This window comes from Psittacula echo (assembly GCF_963264785.1).
Source record: "Psittacula echo genome assembly, chromosome: 3".
Lineage (NCBI taxonomy): Eukaryota > Metazoa > Chordata > Aves > Psittaciformes > Psittacidae > Psittacula > Psittacula echo.
Window position 1 is genome coordinate 21,217,549 of NC_137736.1, and position 21,701 is coordinate 21,239,249.

At 41.3% G+C, this 21,701-nt stretch overlaps 2 protein-coding genes across 2 annotated transcripts; both read left to right on the top strand.

The window, feature by feature from the left end:
- Positions 1–331: 331 nt before the first annotated feature.
- Positions 332–12,338, top strand: TIPRL (TOR signaling pathway regulator). Its single transcript, XM_080612205.1, has 7 exons — positions 332–552; positions 4,104–4,283; positions 5,117–5,216; positions 6,314–6,445; positions 6,829–6,924; positions 7,681–7,743; positions 9,415–12,338. Exons 1-7 carry the CDS (start codon positions 452–454, stop codon positions 9,562–9,564), a joined length of 822 nt encoding a protein of 273 aa, XP_080468331.1. The 5' UTR covers positions 332–451; the 3' UTR covers positions 9,565–12,338.
- A 1,125-nt stretch (positions 12,339–13,463) lies between these two features.
- Positions 13,464–19,953, top strand: SFT2D2 (SFT2 domain containing 2; the record flags this gene model as incomplete). The annotated part of the gene is given in 9 exon segments (XM_080613493.1): positions 13,464–13,650; positions 13,733–13,852; positions 13,927–14,012; positions 15,344–15,430; positions 15,743–15,828; positions 16,902–16,983; positions 18,968–19,003; positions 19,122–19,177; positions 19,920–19,953. Coding segments are annotated over 9 exon segments (774 nt in total).
- Between the last annotated feature and the right edge of the window lie 1,748 nt (positions 19,954–21,701).

Sequence of the window (21,701 nt, forward strand, 5' to 3'; positions counted from 1 at the left end):
GGAGGCACCAGCGCCCGCCAGCCACGCACACATTTTGTTCCGGCTGCTGTGCTGCAGTCCGGTTACCCGGTTCCAGAGGCTCAGGTGAGCTCGCCGGCTCTTCGCACCCAGCCGCCGGGTAGCTGAGGCCGAAGACGCCCGGGAAGAGGGACGTAGCTCCCGCCCGCGCTCCCATTCTGCAGTACTACGGCTCCTGGAGCGCAGTGCCCCGCCGTCGCTAAGCCGAAACGCGGAAAGCTCCCGCAAGACCCCGCTGCCGCCGCACCGCTTCCGGGATGCATGGGCAGGGGCGCCCCCGGAAGCGGAAGTTGGTGGTGGAGGTGGTTTTGGCGGCGCCGTTGCTGTTAGGAGAGTACAGGCTACAGTGGAGAGGCGGGGTGGGGCGGGATAGGCTTTGTCGCCTCTTCCGGTGTCGCTTTCTCCTCTGCGGGGCTCTCCCCTCCTCTCCGCTATGCATCCCGTTTTCCAGAGCAGCCGGCGTGACTTCACCTTCGGGCCTTGGAAGCTGAGCGCCGCCCGGACGCACATCATGAAGTCGGCGCAGGCCGAGAGGTGAGACGGCTTGGGGCCCGCTGCGGCGGACGGGACGGGGCCTCTGTTGCTTGCTGCCCCTCTGCAGCTTGTGCTGGGGCTCGGGAGGAGCCTCCGCTGGGCTGGGACCTCAGCCTCCGACAGCGAGGGGTCTGGGGCGCCTTGTCACCTTGTACAAGAAATAACGTTCTTTAGGCGGGGAAGACGCTGCTCAGTCCTGCAGTATGGGCGGGGTGGTGGTTGTTAATTCGGTTTTGTGAGGGTAATCTTGATTCTTTGGCTTGAGAAACTGAGGTGATTTGGGTTGCAGATGGTCTCCAGAATTCTGCTTTCAATAATCGTTTAATGATTTTGGAGACCTGGCATGCTAATTAGAAGCCTATTTTTCCTTAATTACTTTTTAATGGTGATTAAGGTTCTTTGACATGTAGTCCACAGACTCATATGCTATTTTGTGGTAATGGCTATTTGAAGATAGTGGTTCTCATTAAAAATGTATTATTTGCATTTTCCTTGTAGTAGTAATTTGCACTGCTGTCAAGCCGCTGGAGAAAATGCTCCTGTGTCAGCAGCAAGTGCTTGAGTCAGGTTTGCTAATGGGGCACTGAGCAGTTCAGCTATTTGGTGCCATAGGTGACATCAGTGGCAGCTGAATTTGACAGATACTTCTTGGTTTCAATTTCTGGAATAAGTACATGGAAATCTCATTGGTCTTGTTCAGTGTATCTTAATACATGTTGCTTTTAACCTTTGTAAGGCTGATTTGTTTGATAAAGTCCCATGTCTTAAAACAGTTTCTGTGGTTGGTTGTTTTAACTGGGTATCTGCCTTAAAACAGGTAAAACCTATATTCCTTCATTCGTCTTTGTTTTAAGCTTTGAACTTAGGGTAATCTTCTCAAACTGCTTCTGACTAATGGTCCTTTAATTTTTGCATTTACAGGTAAGAAAACTTGAATCGTGTGATTTTAGTAATTTTTTCTGTAATGAGGATTCCACACCCAGCTAAACTGTACCCATGTCCTGCAGGGGGAGGGGAGTTGTTATTAGATTGTCCAATTTTTATGGCATCTTTGTAAACACTTATTTTGTAGGATGCTACCTCTTAAAAATGAAGGTCTTTATTAAGATCAGGAGGATGTTAACTCTTCTTTTCCCGTGAACAAGAAAGAGCCTTGAACTAGCAGTCTAGAAGCCAAATTGCCTACTGTACTCATCTGATCTATTCAATTTCTTTAACTGTACCTATTTTAAAATGCACAGTCACCTCTGTAATTGTCAGAAATCACCTTTGTCTGTTTAGATGTTTTTGAAGACCAGTAGGTTTGGGTTTTTTTTCAGAACATGTTGAAAAAGGCTGAAAAGTAAAGTTGTAAAAGGCACAACACAGCATGAAAGAACAGATAACTTTGCAGAGTAGGGAAGTCCAAAAGTGGCTGTTTAGGTCTTGGTACTTTAGATCTCCAAAACAAATCCTCCACTTAAAATCTGAAGAGTCAAGAACTATCCAGTTGTAGTGCTTTTAGTCAGTGTCCTTTTACAATCAAAAGGAGCGTGACCAGCAGGTCGAAGGAGGTGATCCTGCCCCTCTACTCTGCTCTTGTGAGACCTCACTTGGAGTATTGTGTGCAGTTCTGGTGTCCTCAACATAAAAAGGACATGGAACTGTTGGAACAAGTCCAGAGGAGGGCCACGAGGATGATCAGGGGACTGGAGCACCTCTCGTATGAAGAGAGGCTGAGAAAGTTGTGTCTGTTCAGCCTGGAGAAGAGAAGGCTGCGTGGAGACCTCATAGCAGTCTTCCAGTATCTGAAGGGGGCCTACAAGGATGCTGGGGATGGACTATTCATCAGGGACTGTAGTGACAGGACAAGGGGTAACGGGTTCAAACTTAAACAGGGGAAGTTTAGATTGGATATAAGGAAGAAATTCTTTACTGAGAGGGTGGTGAGGCACTGGAATGGGTTGCCCAGGGAGGTTGTGAATGCTCCATCCTTGGTGGTGTTCAAGGCCAGGTTGGATGAGGCCTTGGGTGACATGGTTTAGTGTGGGGTGTCCCTGCCCATGGCAGGGGGGTTGGAACTATATGATCTTAAGGTCCTTTCCAACCCTAACTATTCTATGATTCTACAATGTATTTCTCTTGGCATTTTACATTTTTTTTATTGCTTGGGGAACATGCATCTGTAAGGGTTTTATTTCTGACAAACATATCACAAAAATCCTTGGGAACCTCTGTGGAAAGGTGAAGGATTAAATGTGCCATATAAAAGAACTCCTTTCTGGGCTGGAGTTGGTCTTGGCAGGTCAAGGGGCCTACACTTGTTGGAACAGAAAACTTCATAACCTTATTCTGCCTTCTTTGGGAAAGACATAGGATCTACGAATTTGCTATTTTTGTTTGTTTGGTTAGCATAATGTTCTTTTGTAGGCAGAGTGACAGAAATAACCAGTTTTGTTCAGGAAGGCCGTATTATCAATGTGAAAGTTGCTATTGGGACACTAGTGGTTTTTTTTCTTGCTTCCTTATAATTAGTGTATTTCCTGGAATTCTCTCCTTTCCAGATGTCACATATTTCTTTTTGATCTTGACAAGTAGGTAGTGGGAGGGAGGAAAAGAAGTATGTGAAGCTTTTTGGTAAATAAGGTCAGTATGTATACAAAGTAGTGGTGTATGTGTACATGTGCATTTACAGTGTATGTATATATGTACACATGTATAAATAAGCATAAAGACTGAGGTAAAAGAGAATGTGAAATAGGGTGCTTTGAGATTTCCTGCAGGGATAATGCTTACTTGGTTCATGCAGTCCTATGTTCAGTTGGGTCTGTGGCTATGGCTGTGGCTTTTGTGCCTGAGGTTACAAATACTGGTGTGTATTCTCTACCAGCTTGAGAAGGTAGTAGAGCTCAGTAGCATCTTCTGCACTTTCCACATATTTTTCCAAGGTTGTTTTCAGCCCCTTTATGTAGGCTTCTAAAGTTAGAGGTGTGAACGACTGTGTACTGAATTTAAACTTGTTGACAATGAGTGCTCATTCCTAAAAGTTCATTTGGGGTACTTGCTGAAGTGGTTAGTGGACTATCCAGAGATTTGCTACAACAGGCTGAAAGCTGCTACTTCATGCTTACCAGATTTTTTTTTTTTTTTTTTGATTCCTCATGTCTGAGACTTCTGTATGAGCCTGATGGAGAAGGAATGTTTCAGGAATACTTTTGTGGTGGAAAAGTGACATTGGATCAATGACTGTGATTCATGTAAAATTATTAAACTGGGAAAACAACAAAATTGTAAAGAACACATTGATGATGTGACTTCTAAATGATCATGATATTGAGATTTTGCCTGGAAGTGTTTGTTCAAGGCCTGATTGGACAGGGTTTTGAGCAACCTGGTCTAGTGGAAGGCGTCCCTCCCCATGGCAGAGGGGTTGGAACTAGATGAACTTTAAGGTCCTTTCCAACCCAAACCATTCTTTGATTCTAAAGAATACTTATTCCAAACCAAGGACTGCTGTCACTGAACTATAGCTGACTGATCTCTCTTTATGGGACTTTTATTTTTCTGTGCAGACTGGCTGATGAATTACACATGCCCTCCCTGCCAGAGATGATGTTTGGAGACAATATCCTAAGGATACAGCACGATCATGGTTTTGGAATTGAGTTCAATGCAACAGATGCTTTAAAATGTGTCAATAATTGTCAAGGTATGATCAAAGTGGCTTGTGCAGAGGAGTGGCAAGAGAGCAGGTACAGTATTTTATCACCAGTGGGCAAGTACTGGTGTGTTGCATGTGAAATTGTCATAAAGTATTTAGAAGAACAGGCTGAACTCTTGAAGACCATGTTGCATTTGGTTATACCATAGATACAGTGTGTGATCATAGGAATCACTTAGCTTTTCTTTGCCATGATCATCCTATCTGTTAAATGGGGTCAGTTCTATTTTTCAGTTGAATCTTGGCTTTCTTAAAATAAGCTACAAGTTAATTTTAATGCTGTTTCTATTTATTCAAATTCTTGGGGCCTCAAGCATTACAAGATTGTATTGTGTCGCATTTCAAAGTGCAGAATGCTGTGCATGTTCAAAATCTTAGCCTTAGGAATATAGCAGAACAGTCACTGTGTATGAGAACTAATTGCACTGCTTAGTATTTACCAAATGAGTTGCAGATCACCTAGAAATAAAGCACAGAGAGAAGTGAAAGGTGTCATGAAAACTAAGGCAAATAGCAGTGTTAATGATTGCTGTGTGTTATCAGCAGATTGCTTTCTGCCTACTTAAAGAAAAAAATGATCTTGAAATACAACTCTTTCAACAACACTGAACCAAAATCTCTGACTCCTAGGACTGAGGTAGTGTTTATAGCGTAGGAATTCTGGTAATGGTTTTCTAATCTTGTACGGAAACAGATGTTGTGGAAGAAGCAATACTGTACAATTAAGTCTTGACATTGTCATTGCAGCACAGACAATGCTGCTGTTTTTCTTCTTGAAGAGTGTGGGAATTGTAGTACATATTCTTTGTGAGGTGATAATTTTTTAGGAATTGTTACAAAGAATGTTGTTTTGCACTTCTTAAGGAGTGAGCCTGAGCACACTAAGGAAGTTGTCAAGCCATATGATTGGACTTACACAACAGACTACAAAGGAACACTGCTGGGAGATACTGCAGCATTAAAGGTAACCATTTTCTCCTGCTTAAATGCTGATTGCAGATAGTTTCACTCAAACACAAACACTTGTTTTTAGACTTTCATTTACCTTTCAGTAGGCATCTGTAAAATCTGTCATGTTTTGTAGTTTCTGACTTTAAAGTACAGTTTGGGCTTTTCATGTCTCAGCATGTTATTCTTATCAAATCATGGGTTGGTTTGGGTTTTTAAGCAATTTAGGATCATATAAAAGGGTGCCGTTGTGTCCCTTAGTGAGTACATAGAGAGTAAAAATCTTCATAGCTGAAAATCTTGCTGGATGACCTTCTGAAGCCCTGGGGTCCTCACACACAATGGAACTATTAACTGTGTAATTCTCTGCTACCTTTACTCTTTGTTAGTTGCCTGTTTGTCTAAGCAGATATGTAGATCTGGCTGCTTTCTTCCATGGCTTTATATTTTTTTCTGCAACAGCAAAAACATATGTAAACCTACAGGCCCTCCCTTGTCTTTACTTTCAAATAAGACTGAAGTTCCCAGTTTCTCTTTACTGTATACAGATTGCATGCTACTAAGCACGTACTCTGTATTAAGAGTTACAGATTACTTGATTTATTCTGGAGTTAAAAGTGCAGCATAGAAATAAATGGTGTCTTGTTGGCAGTGGAAGCATATGAGTGTCTATGGAGATCATGAGATGGAAAATGCAGGTACTTGATTTCCATGGAGAGGCTTTATTAGAATCCTGTTTAGGGTTTGTAGTGGGCTAGAGATAGTAAATGAATGGAATCTTGTTTATAACCCAAAACTTCAAATCTTCAAATGTTTTGCAATACAGAAATTGAGTAGAATTGTTTGCAGCTGAAACCCCACTGAGCCTGTCCCCAGAGGAAAGTTTATTCAGAATTTTCCACTCTTGGTGTTGCTTTGATTGGTATTTCCTCTTGGAAACTTTGGGTTTTAATTTTAACTTCTTCTCTTAGAAATCTTGCATGTTTTAAGCTTAGTGCCCTGAAAGCTTTTTCCTTTCTAAAACCAGTAACTGTGGGATTTATAGAACAGGACAAACTTTATGTAGCTTGGCAACAAATTAACATGCTACCTGTTGTTAATCTTTTTCTTTAGGTTGTTCCTACAACAGAACACATAAATACAGAGAAATTGAAAGCCCGGGAACAAATCATGTTTTTTGAAGAAGTACTTCTGTTTGAAGACGAACTTCATGATCATGGAGTATCAAGTTTGAGTGTAAAAATAGTGCGTAGCGAGAGGTGTATCGAGACACTTGGTGACTTGGTTAACATATGCAATTCAGCCTTTTTTTTTTTTTTTTTTTTTTAATGCTTTTCCTTATGGGATTTAAAGTTTAAGATGCAAAGTTTTTTATCCACAATCTTAGAAATACCATCTTACTGGAAATTATGTTGTCTTGACATCTCTTTGTTGGTTGCTTCAGGGAACAATCTTTTCCTTCTTTTGAGGCTGTCTGCCTTGATGTCCAATGACAGCTGTAGCATATCAACAGCCCAAATTTTGACTTTACTACTGAAAGCTCCTCATACTATTTTTCACTGTGAATATCTGAAGTAGCTGAACTTTGTGAAATGCTGAATGAAACATCCTTTTTTTCTTTTTTGCAGAGAGTTATGCCTTCCAGCTTTTTTGTCCTGTTGAGGTTTTTCTTGCGAGTTGATGGGGTACTTATCAGGATGAATGATACAAGGCTTTATCATGAGGTAAACCGTTCTTCTCCATCATGAATGTTTTACAGATGCTCCTTTGTCATGTTACTTCCAGAGAAGACTTGCTGATATTCCTGTTATTTAATACTGATGTTTGGGGTATAGAGGTTACCTGAACTGAGCTTTCAAGTATATTTATTATTGTGGTGGTGCTGAAATAGCAGCCAAGTGCTGAATGCCATGGGGGCTGGCTAGGTATTGTGTGAGCAGAGTAGGCTACCCCTCGTGTGCAGTTATCATTTAAATATATTTTGCAGACACAGATTAGAGAAGAAGTACAAGAGGGAAAACGGGCAACTGTAAATGGTGTGATACTGTTCTTATCCTTGTCTCCAAGTGCAGGTTTTTTGGCTTATCTAACATACAACTGCAAGTTTTAACTTTAACTGTCCATACTGTATTTGAGTTCTAGTATCTCATATGTAATACAGAGCATAACAGTTGTGGTTTGTTTATTCTCTCTAGCTGTATTTGTACTAATGTAGGAGTTCTAGCTGGGTAAAGATTAACAAGCATATGTAGTCACAGAATTTTTTTTCATGAATGCATGCAGAAGGGTGATTTTGGGGAAAGAAAACACTGCTGAGTATCTTTCTCTGTCTTCATGAGTTTGAACGTCTGTTTCTGCTCCCAGGTGACAATCTGTGGTCAACCAAATCCAAAAGCTTACAAAATTCAATGTATTTAAAATGCTCTTTTTGCTTTGATAGGTGATAATTCTGTAATTTCGCCTTTTTTTTTTTTCCTTAGGCTGACAAGGCGTACATGTTGCGAGAGTATACCTCCAGAGAAAGCAAAATATCAAGTTTAAAGGTACTGCATTTTTTTAAATGGTTTTTGGTTGTTTGTTTTGTGTTGGTTTTTGTTTTATCTTCTTCTGTTTGCTTTTTAAAACTGTTTTTACAGTCAGCATAGAAAATACTATGTAAGTCAACTGATTTCTAGGTTTGGAATTGATAGAGAAATCTCCTTTCTGCTTACACAACGCTTTGGTGATTTTCAGGGCAGATGTGCATTTGTAAATGCTCAGATCACATGACAAGAGTGAGTTATTTTTGAATTAAAATATTTGTTTTATTTATTTTTTCATAGACCTGTTCAGCCACAAAATTGGGGAGTCCATGTCCCGTGATGCTAAATTTCAGGGCTGGTTGTATGCTTGCAAGTAGTATTAGGGGTTAAGATCTGTTTGGTAATAGACTCATTCAGTTTTTCTGAAACTGAATAACCTACCTTAAAACTCCAGTAATGGCTCAGAATAATTTGTGGCACATTTGCAGTTGCAGCTGTTGATTTTTATTCCTGACCCAAGACTTGATCTTGGGTGTTCTTGTTACTTTCCTTCTCCCTTTTTTAGGGTGTTTTTCCTTTACCTGTAAAAAAAGTAACTAATGCGTTACTAACCTTCTGAGGGAATGTTTTTGCAAAATGGTTTCCTTTTTGTGGAAGGTGGCACTTTATCATTTCTTAACATGTGATCCCTATAAACAGGACTATATTCAGACATGAGCTTTTTGATACTTGTGTGGGGTATGATATATAAATCAGTGATGTAGGTTTTACTTCACCTCATATTTAAAAAACATCATCTGGGCTGTTGAATAATTTTCACTGCTGTTTTAGAGAGGAAATGCATCCAGCTTTCCAGTTCCCTAGATCAGCTTGCATAGGTAAAGTAAGGCAGATTCCTGCTTCACTTAGGTTTGAAACAGTTAAAACAGCAGCATGATTCCTTGTGTGTTAGGAGTAGCCAAAATACAGGTTGCATTTGAACAACTCTGAATACATTTCTTAAAGTATGTTGCTAGAAAGTTTGTGGTTTTTTTTTTTTTGTTTGTTTGGGTTTTTTTGATTTTTTTTTGGTTTTTTTTTCATCAAATGTCTTGCATCTGGTGAAGTTGTCAACAGGAATCTCCAGGGAAAGATACTGATCACCTTAGTGAAACCCCCTAATTTCGTTAAATGAAATAAAAATTCAGTGAGTTTTAGTATTTCATATAAATGTCTGACTTCATAAAATACCGTGCATGTTGAGGTGTATCAATTATCAGTAGCTAAATCGGAGCAACTCCAGTTAACATATAGCAATGGCTAGAAGACATTAAACATTGGATCCCTTGTGGCCATCCTAGTCTCATCTAGAACTAGAACCTCAAAAAGACTCTTTGTTACATGCACATGATAAATTTATTTAAAAAAAAAAACATTGCAGCTGTTCATTAGTGTCTCTTGTGCTCTTATGATCTGCTGCTTAAAAACATTAAATACTTTTCCTTAGCATATTGACCTACACAAGGAGTAAAAGACTGTATGTACATTTGAAGTCATAAGGTAAATTTTAATAATTATACCTGACTTCAGATGTTTAAAACAGGTAGATTATAGATTGTCTGTAAAGTTGGGGTTTGGAATACCTTTAATTTTTTTTTTGTTCCCTCCCCTTCCTTTCACTCACTTGTTTCATATAAAATCTTTGCTTCTTAGCATGTTCCACCTTCCCTGTTCACGGAACCTAATGAGATCTCTCAGTATCTACCTATAAAGGAGATAATCTGTGAAAAACTAGAATTCCCAGAGAAGATGGAGCCTAAACCAGAAGCATCACTGGAAACCACGTGTGTTAAGTCTAAATAAATGTGACTTTATATGGACTTGAAATAAACTGGAGGTAACATGATTGTGTAACCATTGCCATGGGGGGCAATTTCACTACTAGTGGAATAAAGAATTCGGCTAATTTTCTATAGCCCTGAGAGAAAACATTTCAAGCAGGTTTTGCTAATGGTGTTTTTTGGTTTTTGTTTGTTGGGTTTTTTTTAACCTGTATCTGGAGTTAATGATAGACTGGTGGTGAGTTACCGTTTTCAGCAGTACTGGAGAAAGACTCACAATTTAAGAGTCTGAGTTCTGTTTAACTCACTGGGTAGTAGGCAGGAGTATTGTCTGGACCCTCCACCACAAACACTTCTATGAAGATTTTATTACTGCTTCTTCAGATACTGAGACTACCGGAGTCTTAAAATTGACATTTTATTTTTATTGAGAAACCATCCAGAAGGAAAGAAAAAAAAAATAATCTCTTGAATTTATTTTGAGCTGTCAGTTCTAAACTACACATTTCACTTGACTTCCCCTACTGTAAGCTGATAACCTACTAAGTTACATTTAGGCGTCTCTGATCCAGACTTTAAAATATTCATTTCATCTGAGGATAGGCTTAATGATAGGAAAACGAAATAACTGCATTTGTCTCACACTATATAAAGGTAAAATTATCTTATTTGTGAGGCATTTACTCCAAAGCAGGAGAAAGCTGGAGGTTAACAGACACACACTGCAAAGTCTCTTCAGAAATACTGTTTATTCTAGTATTCCCTAGAATACTCTCTAGGCAGTTCTGGAGAATTTGGGGCCTGTATGCTGCTACAGTCATGTCCTACATTGGAAATGCATTTCACTGTATTGACTTTCTGTTGGACGTACTGCATGGTGCCCATGCATGATGGTTATCCTGCCCTGACAGTCAAATTGCTAAATTGCAGAGTGGCCTAAGGATCCAGAAAAGAGAGGCGTTTAGTCTCTAGACCCTAAGGGATGCTGGTATTTGCAGATTGAGAAACAAGATCCTACATAGTCTTGAAAGAGTGCCAACGTGTATTGCAGATACATCATTTTGGTTTATTTTTAAAATTCTTTAATTCCTGATACTAACAAAACTGTTCTGTGTATAGTCATGGGTTTTAACACTTTGTAGATTAAACTTTAAATATTTGTATTGCTTTTGGAAATCCTCAATTATGTTAATAGTTTGGCCTAAGAATGGAGGAACTAGAGACTTGTCTAGGTTTACTGTTCACACTCAATGAAGTGAAGAAGGAAATGGCTGTAGCAAAAAGCAGGCCTTGTGGTTGATGGCACATAAGAACGTGTACAAGTTCTCATGGCTTGAGTTTTCTGTACTTCATGGCTTAATAGAAAAAATCCAGCTCAAAACCTGGTATTCAACCAAGTCTTTTGAGAAATGGCTTCCACTTAGAAAAGACCCTGAATTTTTAGGAAAAAGTCTACTGCCATCTCAGTGACTGTTTTCTTAATAAAAACAACAAAACACTTTGTTTCGCTTTTATTTGAGGCAGCCAGGTCCAATGAGCTGATCAGCAGGTTGAAAGGCAGGAACTAAAGCCAGTTTTTTATGTGTCACGGATTTACTCAGACCACAGGGAACTCACTTCTCTGTGCCTCAGTTCCACGTATGTGAAAATAAGAATTAGTAAATGCTTATCTTAATGAGGGTCTGTCAGGATTATTTTGTAAAAAGTTATTGATTAGATTTATTTTTTTTTCCTCAATATGCCTTCAGCTTTATCTTTGGAATCCTTTGTAAAGGACTGTTGCAAAAAGTCTTGTGATCCATAAGATAAAATGAGTGACCAGAACTGAAATTAAACCGTTTCTGAAGTAAATTATTATCAGATAGCCATGATGTGGGGTTTTCCAATAGGTGAGTTTATGCCACTCTGAAATAAAAGTGAGGTCCTCTGTGTTCCCCATTAGAGTCCTAAATTCTGTTGGCTTTTTTCATGTTCCTGCATTTGTTTCCTAAAGATTTTATGTCAGGATGAAGAAGGGGCTGCAAATGAATGCAGCATGGAAGTGATCAAAATTCATTTCGATCCACTCCAGTGATAAAGGGATATGGAGAGTGAAAAGTAAGGGCACAACAAATGGGGGTGAAGAGATACTTTGTTTTTAGAGGTAAATTATGGAACTTATTTTACTTTAAGCACATATTATTTTACATGCCTTAAGGGCTCAAAAAAATACACTTTAAAGATGGTAGTGACTGAGAGCTGATATAGTGCTAGCATGAAGGCAACTGTATCCGCATTCATTAATTAAAACTGTGATTTGGGTTTGGTCAGTTGTGCTAGCATTAATCTCCCTTGGGCTGAAGTGTATGTTGGGGGTGAACCCAGAGCATCGACACCTAGCGATGAAAAGGGTGCTCTGCATGTTTAGCTTACATGCTGTATTTCACCTTGTCCATATTGCATACTGAGTTGTGACCTCCCGATACAGTTGTCTTGAGTGGACTTGAATCCTGAGTCTATAGTTACATGATATCCATCTACTTTGGGTGCTCTGCATTTAAGTGGAACACACATGTTGGGGAACTCATAATGTTTAGGAAGTTACTACAGAGTAAAACCTGGAAAACTTTGTGACTCTGTCATACCACAGAGATTACCAAAAAGCAGCAGTATAAACTGGTGTACCACAAACTCTCTGGTAAAAATTTTACACAGAAAAGTACCACTTTGGATACGTAATTTTAGGAGAAGGGAGTGGGGTGATTCTGTAGCTATTTTATGGGAAATTTAACGTGGCGGTTTATATTCTTTCTTGTATGTTGCTAAATAAAATGTACCAATCATTTTACAGTTCTGTTTTTGTCTGAGCAAAATAAACTGGAATAACTACTCCTGATGCTGAATTTTGCATGCTAATAAGGTGTTGCATCCATGTGCCTTTGCCTCTCATCAGGCCACTCTGGCTAGTTAGGAAAATAAAGTGAGGTTTTTCAGAACAGGGGAAGAGTCACAATAGTGGGAGCAAAGTTAAATATATATTAATATTTCTGTGAGCGTCACTATTTGCAAATAATTGGCAAAATGGGTGGGAGGAGATACGATACAACTAGAGAAGTAGAACTGGCAGAGGGTGTCGACTTGTTTTCTGAAGTCTGGAAAACATAGGACAGTTTAGATGTCAGCTGCTTTATGCTTGTGTTGTCCCAAAATCAGGTTCTTCACCTGGTGGGCAGAGATGATTAACACAGAGTTGAGGTATTACATGTTCCGGTGTAAGCTGCTTTAGGTGACCTTGCCTTGGCACGGGGGTTGGACTAAGTGATTTCCAGAGGTCCCTTCCAACCCTACTGATTCTGCACAGAGATGGGTGCTAGGCGGTAACTGCACAAAGCCAGCACACCCTCAGTCTGCCACTTTTACACATTTCAAGCCGTGATGGTGAGTGTTTTCTGTATAGGTAACAGTCTGTATCTACAATCATTGACCTCCAGGTTCTCTTGTCTCAGTTTAAAGACATGGGATATATTAATTCACTACACACGTTCCATAACGGTCTCTTACCTCAAGAGGTGTGATTAGTATTCAGATGAACCAAGTTCCTTTAGGAACACAGGTACCTTCTGCTTTGCTAGGCTTTTCAAAATAACTTCTGCCTTCCTAACCTTTCCAAAGTTAGCTGTTACACTTCTGATGATCCAGCTGGTTCATCTATTAGCCGCCCAGCTCTCCTCAAGGTCTGTGAGCTTGCAAGGAAGCATAGGTTTTCCCTGCTGCCTACAGTTCCAAACTCTAGATTTCCAAGCTTTCACACATACAGTCCTTTACAAAATCTTAACTTCCTTACTGCCAGGTAACACTTGGAAGAGTAAGACAGCCCTGGCTCCAGGGGAAAGTGGGGTGCCTACTGTCTCTTAAAAACCCAAACCAAGCATATGAGTTACTATGAAGATAATCCCTCTCCAGTACGTGAACCTGAGCACTGGTGCTAGGCTGCTCTTTCTCAATCTCACGTGCAGTCCGTGTATCTGCTCCCTGAGAGCCGTCATAGGGCGGCTGCCCTGTCCGGAGAGCACAAGACCAGCAGCGCCGTTTTCACTGCCGTTTCTTCAGCGTCTCTCGCCCGACCCCCGTGATGTCGCGGCACCATCCCCCCAACAGGCTCAGCTGCCCCAAAAGGTCTCACTGACACTTCTCCCCTCGTAACGCTGCAGAGGCGGCCAGTTTGTGCCCCTCACCACCAGGTGCGGCCCCGCCTCCCCCGCCCCACGGACTACATCCCCCGGCACCCTCCGCGCCGGCGCCGTCGGCCTTCAACTACCTGCGGCGTGCAGGTAGCGCGGTGCACGCTGGAGCTGGTAGTCCCTGAGAGGAATGGAAGAGCTGTCCGGCAGCGTGTGGGGCTGAGCTGCGCGGGCCGAGGCGGGCGGTGTGGACAAGCTGAAGCGGGTGCTGAGCAGCCGCGACGCGGAGGAGCCGAGCGGTCTGGCTGAGGTAACCTGGCACCTGCCTCCCGCCCTCCCGTGGTGTGGGGGGAAACCTGAGTGCCGAGGCCAGGGCGGCGGGGAGAGCAGTACCCGGGTCGCCCCTCGGCGCGGGTCGGCGGGACTGGTCTGTGTCTCCTCAGCCCCTCGTTGGGCTTCCGGCTCAACGGGACGGAGCCGGGCGGGGGCTGCCGGGAACAGTGGCTCCTCCGGAGCTGCACTTACTCTTACAGTAACGCGTGTTTTACCCCGCGAGCAGCCGCTGCTGGGAGAGGGGCCGTGGCTTCAAGAGGTGACTCGGTCTCCCGAGCGAACCTGCGCCGTTCACGGAAGTAAAGTGGGGGAACGGGAATGTGCGCTTTGTGAGGGCAGGGAAACTGTCCACATACTTCACTGTGAGGTTGATGAGGCACTGGCACAGGTTGCCCAGAGAAGCTGTGGCTGCCCCATCCCTGGTAGTGTTCAAGGCCAGGTTGGACGGGGCTTGGAGTAACCTGATACAGTGGAAGGTGTCCCTGCCCGATCTTCAAAGCCGCTTCACACCCAGACCGTTGTGTGATCCCATGAAACCCAGCGCCCACCTGTTTGTCTGGGGAATTGGTGGAATAACAAAAGTAAAAATATCGCCGGTGTCGGGACGGGTAGCCCCCTGTGCGTACAGACCGGTGGGGGCAGCGAGAGGAGCTCCAGGTGGTGGCTTCTTGACGGGGCTGCCCCTTGGCAGCAGCCCACTTCGTGCAGGCCGCTGAAGAGAGTGCTTAGAAACGGAGGCACCGCTTGAGCCGGGAAACAGTTTAGCATCTGGAGGGAATTTACAGACTTGATCTTGTATTAAACCTGATAAATAGGTTAGTAAATCTGTTAGTGTTAGTGATAGACTCATAGAATAGTTAGGGTTGGAAAGGACCTTAAGATCATCTAGTTCCAACCCCCCACTAAACCATGTCACCCAAGGCTCTGCCCAACCTAGCCTTGAACACTGCCAGGGGTGGAGCATTTACCCCTTCCTCAGGCAACCCATTCCAGTGCCTCACCATCCTTACAGTAAAGAATTTCTTCCTTATATCCAATCTAAACTTCCCCTGTTTAAGTTTGAACCCGTTACCCCTTGTCCTGTCAGTACAGTCCCTGATGAAGAGCATCTTTGTAGGCCCCCTTCAGATACTGGAAGGCTGCTATGAGGTCTCCATGCAACCTTTTTTTCCCCAGGCTGAACAGCCTCAGTTCTTTAGCCTGCCTTCATGTGGGATGTGCTCCAGTCCCCTTATCATCATCATCCTGGATTTGCTCTCACAGCTCCATAAGTGATAACTTGCACTCTATTTTTCTCCACATTTCTAGGTTATTGATGCAACTTCATTAGGCTGGGGCACCAGAGTGAAAGGCTTCATTGCTTGTTTTGCATTAGGATGCCTCTTCTTGCTCTTGGTAAGGACTTTTTGCATGACCTTTCCTGATACTTGAGTCTCAGGAGCCCAGATAATTGCAGCCTTGCTGTATGCCGCTGCTTGATTTTTCTGCATCTCAGGGAAGACATCTGACTCTGCTCCAGTTAGATGTAATGCACTAACTCTTTATAAGAATGGCCATAAATGCAGTTTACTCTTGTGTGTATATGATTCTGCAGTTTGGGTTTAAGTTTGCCTAAGACTTCTTTTGTGTTGTGACATTTCTGGGATATGTTTATTTTGCAGTTTAAAAACAATATTAATTTTCCTGCCCTCTATGTTCCTTTTTTAGGGTAGTTGTCTGCTGTGGGTACCAAAGAAAAGGCTGCTGCTCTTTGCAGTGTTTTATACGCTGGGGAATATTGCATCTATTGGGAGGTAAAAATCTTTGGATTTATATTGGCTCCCTAATAGAGATGAGAAGGTAAAAGCAGAATTCTAGGTGAGAGTGCGTAAGTGGTAGAAACCGTTGTATTTGTGTGACAATATTTGCTTATGTAGATCACTGTCTTGTTGCTGAATTTTAAAGAACAGTATTTCCCCAGTAGTGCCCTGAAATGGTAGTGGTTTTTGTTATCATTATTAGCAATGCATTCAAGGTAGAAGTTACTCATCAGTAAAGAAGAATCAAACTCATACTTTGAGCATTGAGGGTTTTCTTTATTTTGTTGTTACACACACACACACACACACACCCCAAGATATGGTAACTCTTTTCATTTTGCATTTGGTAATGTTCTGTGTGTTGTGATGAATATATCTGGGACAGTCTGTCTGTCAGGGTAGCTGTGTTTGATAAGCCTTCATGGCCACTGAGGTTCCTGAAGCATAGCCCCTCTGACTTCATGACAGCACAACCGTCTGAGAGTGAGGAAACTTGGCAAGATGTTAGAAATCACAAGGGATGGAACTGGAAATAGCATAGTAATGAGGCAGAATAACATGGTATATGAGGCAGAAATAGCACCTTAGATAAAACTTTCACCTTCTATAATTCATGCAGTATCAATCACCAGAGCTCTTAAATGAGGGCTGCAGATCTGGTAAGGCATCAGAGAATGGATCCAGGCCTGAAAACAGCCCTTTATGTAAACGAGCTGGATTACTGGCAAGCTGTGCAGAGCCTCTGTGGCTGGTGGTTTTGAATGGCAAGTTAAAAATCATCTGTTAAGATGTTAAGAATGATCTAATTGAAGCTGACCTTGACCTATGCTTCTGGCTTGGTAGTTTTGCTTACTTAGTTAGTTGTAACTGAACAAGTGTGAATAAAATTATAGAATAAATACCTTGCACAGAGAAAAGCAGAAATAGATTATCTTATTGTGTATCCTGTTTCCTTGCCCCATGTGACAGCATACAAAATAATAAAATAATCCTCCTTAATAAGGAATCTTACCTTATTCGACTCTTGCCTTTCTACCTCTGTGTTCACCTTGTTTTCTTTTTCACAGCCCCCTTTTTCATATGGAACCAATGAAACAATTGAAAAGGATGTTTGACCCTACACATTTGATTGCTACTGTTGTTATGCTAGTAAGTGTCAAAGGAATATGTTTTAACTCATGCTAACCTCTAAACAATTTCCATTTTAAAGTCCTTTCACATGCATTGATCTGACATCTCAAGATGTGTTTGTGAGTGGTTTTAGTTGGTGGGGATTTTTGTTGTTTTTTTCCCTTAAAACATTGAACATCCTGCACATCTACTATAGTAGAAAGGTATGTGTAGCACCAGCAAACTACCTTCCTATTATGAAAGACTGAGCTGAAGCCAGGTTGTTATGCTGCTTAATGCAAATTGTTTGTGGCTGGCATTTGTGAACCATGCATATGCTTTTTGAGGGTGCTTGAAGTCACAACATCATATTTTCATGTTATTTAAAAGATGAAAGATGGGGAAACTACTTTTTTTAAACGTTGTACTATGGAAGTTGTTGGATATTCTGTTTTGTATAATTTCGCCTTTTTATATTCTACCTGATGTGCTTTAAAGAGTTGTGTAGATATTTCTGCCTTGATAATTGTCATTTCCTGACAAAACAGAGGGGGTTGCCTTGGTTACCTTGCATTAAAAATCCAGAAATCGTCCCAGTTGGCTGATGGCTTCAGCTGAAGTCAGCCCTTGGAATTATTTTTTTATCTTTGGAAGGTGGAATTGTAACCAACCTTCTACTGTGTGTGTGAAAATTGCTTCTAAGTTTCAGACTCTTGTTCAAAGTGCATTGTGCTTCTTGGTCTTTTCAGCTTTCTCATTTTCTCTTGGAAAGTCTAAAAACTCGAAGGTGGTTTAAACTTGCATAAAACTGCCCTCCCATTTTCAGTGTGAATGTCTTTGGAGTGTTCGCTAGGCATCATATTTTCTCTCTAAACACCCAAAGAAGACTGCAGGCAACTGATAGAGCTTCAGAAATTGACTATTTGCTGTCAGACCAGCAGCAAGTAAGAAGCTTACTGTGGGGAGTGTTTGTTTTGTATGCATTCAGGATGCCTGGAGCAAGGAGGATGCCTGGAAAGTCGTTCACTGGAATAAAGCCAGTTGTTAGGTGTATGATGTCGTATTTAGACCAATATCCAAATCACCACCTTAAAACTAATGGAAAAACTATGTTTAATGTTGATAGTTGTGGTTGAGGTGAAGTGTATGATTTTTTTGGCAGTGTGTGTGTTACTGCTTTGAATATGCAGTACTAAATCATTTTTTACTCAAGCAGAAAAATGCATGTCAAAATCTTCAGTAGCACAGTGGTACATGTGTATTGAAAGGCTGTTAGATGTTGATGAAGGAAGATCAAGTATTACCATCTGTCACAGCTAAATGAGCTGTCATGTCTTAAATTGAAAATGAAGAATTGAAAGGATGCTCCTGTTAAAACAGAAAAGAATCCAGAGTGGCCTTCTCCTCCCTAAGGTTTTAACTTAGTAAAAACACAGTGCAGCCCTCCCCCCCCAAAAAAAAAAAGTGCTTGTTTGAATGGCTGTGCTGGACCTCATATCAAGCAGGAGAGCTATGAAGCAGTAGCTGAAAGTTCTTGAAAATGTAGTGTATTTTTAATTGGTAAGAATTAGCTAATGACATAACTTCAACCCCTTGGTAACCTTGAGAATCAACAGAAAATGTGGCATGTACAGAAACAGAAAGACTAGTTATAACTGGAAAGTCTTACTTAGGCAAAATGATGCAGCGTGATTTGTGACTGTGACACCAACAAGTGTGTGGGATGAAGCAGGAACCTGCTGATATTGCAAAAGTACTGTAAGAACCTCTTCCTCTTGTTCCTTTGCAGCCATAAAATTACTTTCTGGAGTTACTGTGCTGATATTTCCTCATTGCTTTAATTCATTTCAGAAACGTAATAGCAAGAGCATTTTAAATAAGGGGAACTTCTATGCAGGATTGGATGAAACTATGAAATTATGTAGTCTCTTTCCATCTCTGGAGAAACCTGTTACTGTGTTACAGTATCAATAAAAACTGGAGTTGTTTCTATGTTTAATAGAAATTCTTTATTTTCTTCTAGTTGTGTCTCGTACTAACACTGTGCTCTGCTTTCTGGGTGAGTACTTGAGTCCTGTATGCATGTATGGCTGGAGTATATTTTAAAAACAAGATTCTTACACTGTTGTCTCTGCCATGTTTCTTCCTCCCTCCCCCCTTCTCTCCTCTTTCAGTGACATAAGGAAGGACTCGCTCTGCTTTTCTGTATCTTACAGTTTTTTGCTTTGGCATGGTAAGTGATTTCTTCCCCACACACTTCATTTTCTATTGCACCTGACATCAGTAGCAGAATTGAATGGATTTTGACCTTATGTGAGTTGGGGGAAGGAGAATTTTATCTTGCCATCCTGCTAGGTGCAAAACAGTGCATGAATGAGAAGCTGACTTGTTCCTGCTTCTTGGTCTATCGTGCCACTTCAGAGGCTTAGGAGATGGAGCTCAGGGCTCCATTTCTGGGAAAGTTCCTTAGAAAGTGTTTAATTTCTGTCAGCTTGAAGTACACCTGCTTTTTTTCTTTCACTTTTCCATCAATTTGTTGCCTGGGATTCCTGGTACTTTACACTCTCCTAAATTTGTCTTGTTAAAAGACTTAGATATGCCAATCAAATTAAGTGTTGGTGTTCTTTAAGTTAACATATGCTCTGTGTGATGTCACAGAAGTAATACAGAAGCTGATATGATCTAGTCAGCCCTTACCTTCCTGTAGGCAATGGAGCATGGAGAGTATTAGGTGCAGGAGAACTACATTTAAAATGCTTCTACAGTACGTCGCCTGCTTTTGCCATAGTGTTTCACAATCTGGCTGGGCTAAGATGACTTGCAAGGATATGAGATTCTGGTGCTCACAAACTTGTATAACCAAAATGAAGCTTTATCTTCCAGTTACCTGTTTAGAGCATTGGAAGAGTTGTTCTTGTTTGTGACTTTTACTGAAATCTGACATAAAGAGTAACTTAAAAAATCTTTCTTCTTAGGTACAGCATTTCCTTCATACCATATGCAAGGTAATCTTTCCTACTCCATTACTTTTTGTTATCTTGAAGTTTAATTATGAAAGCACAGAATGGTTTGGGTTGTAAAGGATCTTAAGATCATCTACTTCCAAACCCCCTGCCATGGGCAGGAACGCCTTCCACTAGACCAGGTTGCTCAAAGCCCCATCCAACCCAGCCTTGAATGGTGATATAACAATACAGAAGATTTGTTTATAGAACTGTTGTAATGTATGGGTTTAGAAGTTTCTCTATAGTGGTGTTTTAGGGGGAGGAAATGCATGTAGTTGAACCTGAAAATGAAACTGAGCATTTTCTCTAGTGGGAGAACATGAATGTAACAAAATTAGAGGGCTTCCCATTTAAAAAATATGTAAGTGTGTGACCCCACACTGAACTTAAACTTTGCCTTTGGAATGCGTAAATGTTGTCCAAAATACTATTAGATAATTGTATTCTTCTGTGTACCTTTTTTTTTTTTTTCCCCTGTTGTCCTCCATGAGCACTATTCTGTGTTTGAGCACACAGTTCTCTATTCCTGCTCCATCAGCACTGCCTCAGTAGAGGTGTCCCTCACATTGCAGTTGGGTGGGTGGACGGTGAGCAGACCACTTGTCTCTGATGCATTCACGTAGTCATGCAAATTATCTAAGTGCAGTTAATATGTGGTCAGCTGATCTTTAAAGTCCTCAGTGTCTGTGTGGTAGCAGCATGAATGAGTCTCATCAAGCAGTGTAACTGAGTGTCCTGGGTTCAGCAGTAGCAGCAGTCAGTTTTTCTCCTTCTTAGTAGCTGTTGCAGCACTGTGTTTTTGACTTTCAGCCTGGGAATGGAGCTGATAACACAGATGTTTAGACTGACCAAGGACTTTGTGAGTCTCATGCTCTGCCAGGGAGGAGGAGAAGCTGGGAGGAAGCAGGGACAGGACACCTGACCCAAACTGACCAAAGAGGTATTCCATACTACAGCACGTCATGCCCAGGACGTAGAACTGAGAGTTCCCGGAAGGGCTAGAATGCTGCGGGGTGGGGGTGAGGTACTGGTCGGTGAGCAGTTGTATTCTCTTCCCTTGTTATTTCCTTTATCATTATTATTATTGTTGGTAGCAGTAGTGATTTGTGTTATACCTTAGTTATTAAACTGTTCTTATCTCAACCCGTGGGAGCTGCATTCTTTTGATTCTCCTCCCCGTACATCCAGAAGCGGAGGGAAGAAAGGTGGGGGGGGAAGTGGACTTCGTGGTTCTGATTTACGGCCTGGACTTAAACCACGACAGTCAGGTGGTAGGAGAGTGTCACCGTGTTCTTGCCAATATGTGAAACATACTCAGGGTTTGTCAACAAGCAGTTTTAATTTGAAGTAACTCCTCTATCAGAACAAAACTCTTCACATTCTTACTCACTTATAAATAATTGTGTTCAGGCTATTACCAAGTTTAGCAAAAAATTTCTCCACTTTGTTAAAATACTTTATATGATTATTACACAATCGGGGAGTAAACTAGTATATGAATGCTCCCTCTTGATCAGTTTCAATCTGATTCAGATTATACCATTATACCACTTTTTTTTTTTTCTTGTTTGTCTCATTGAAACTACTTTTTGTTAATTTTTGATATTGTCAGCTTTGGTCATCTGCTTGACAGAGTGCATGGTGGGCATTGCTGGAGATCTCTAGCTTTCTATGTTAATGACCTTCAAGGCAGGAATAATGTTGTGTGCACTCTACTGCGAATAGAGATGTTTGTGGTTTAAATCACAAAGC

Coding starts and splice junctions, on each gene's coding strand:
- TIPRL (XM_080612205.1), top strand. CDS start 452: ATGCATCCCGTTTTCCAGAGCAGCCGGCGTGACTTCACCTTCGGGCCT. Junction 4,284..5,116: donor GAGGAGTGGCAAGAGAGCAG/GTACAGTATTTT, acceptor GCACTTCTTAAG/GAGTGAGCCTGAGCACACTA. Junction 6,446..6,828: donor CAAGTTTGAGTGTAAAAATA/GTGCGTAGCGAG, acceptor TCTTTTTTGCAG/AGAGTTATGCCTTCCAGCTT.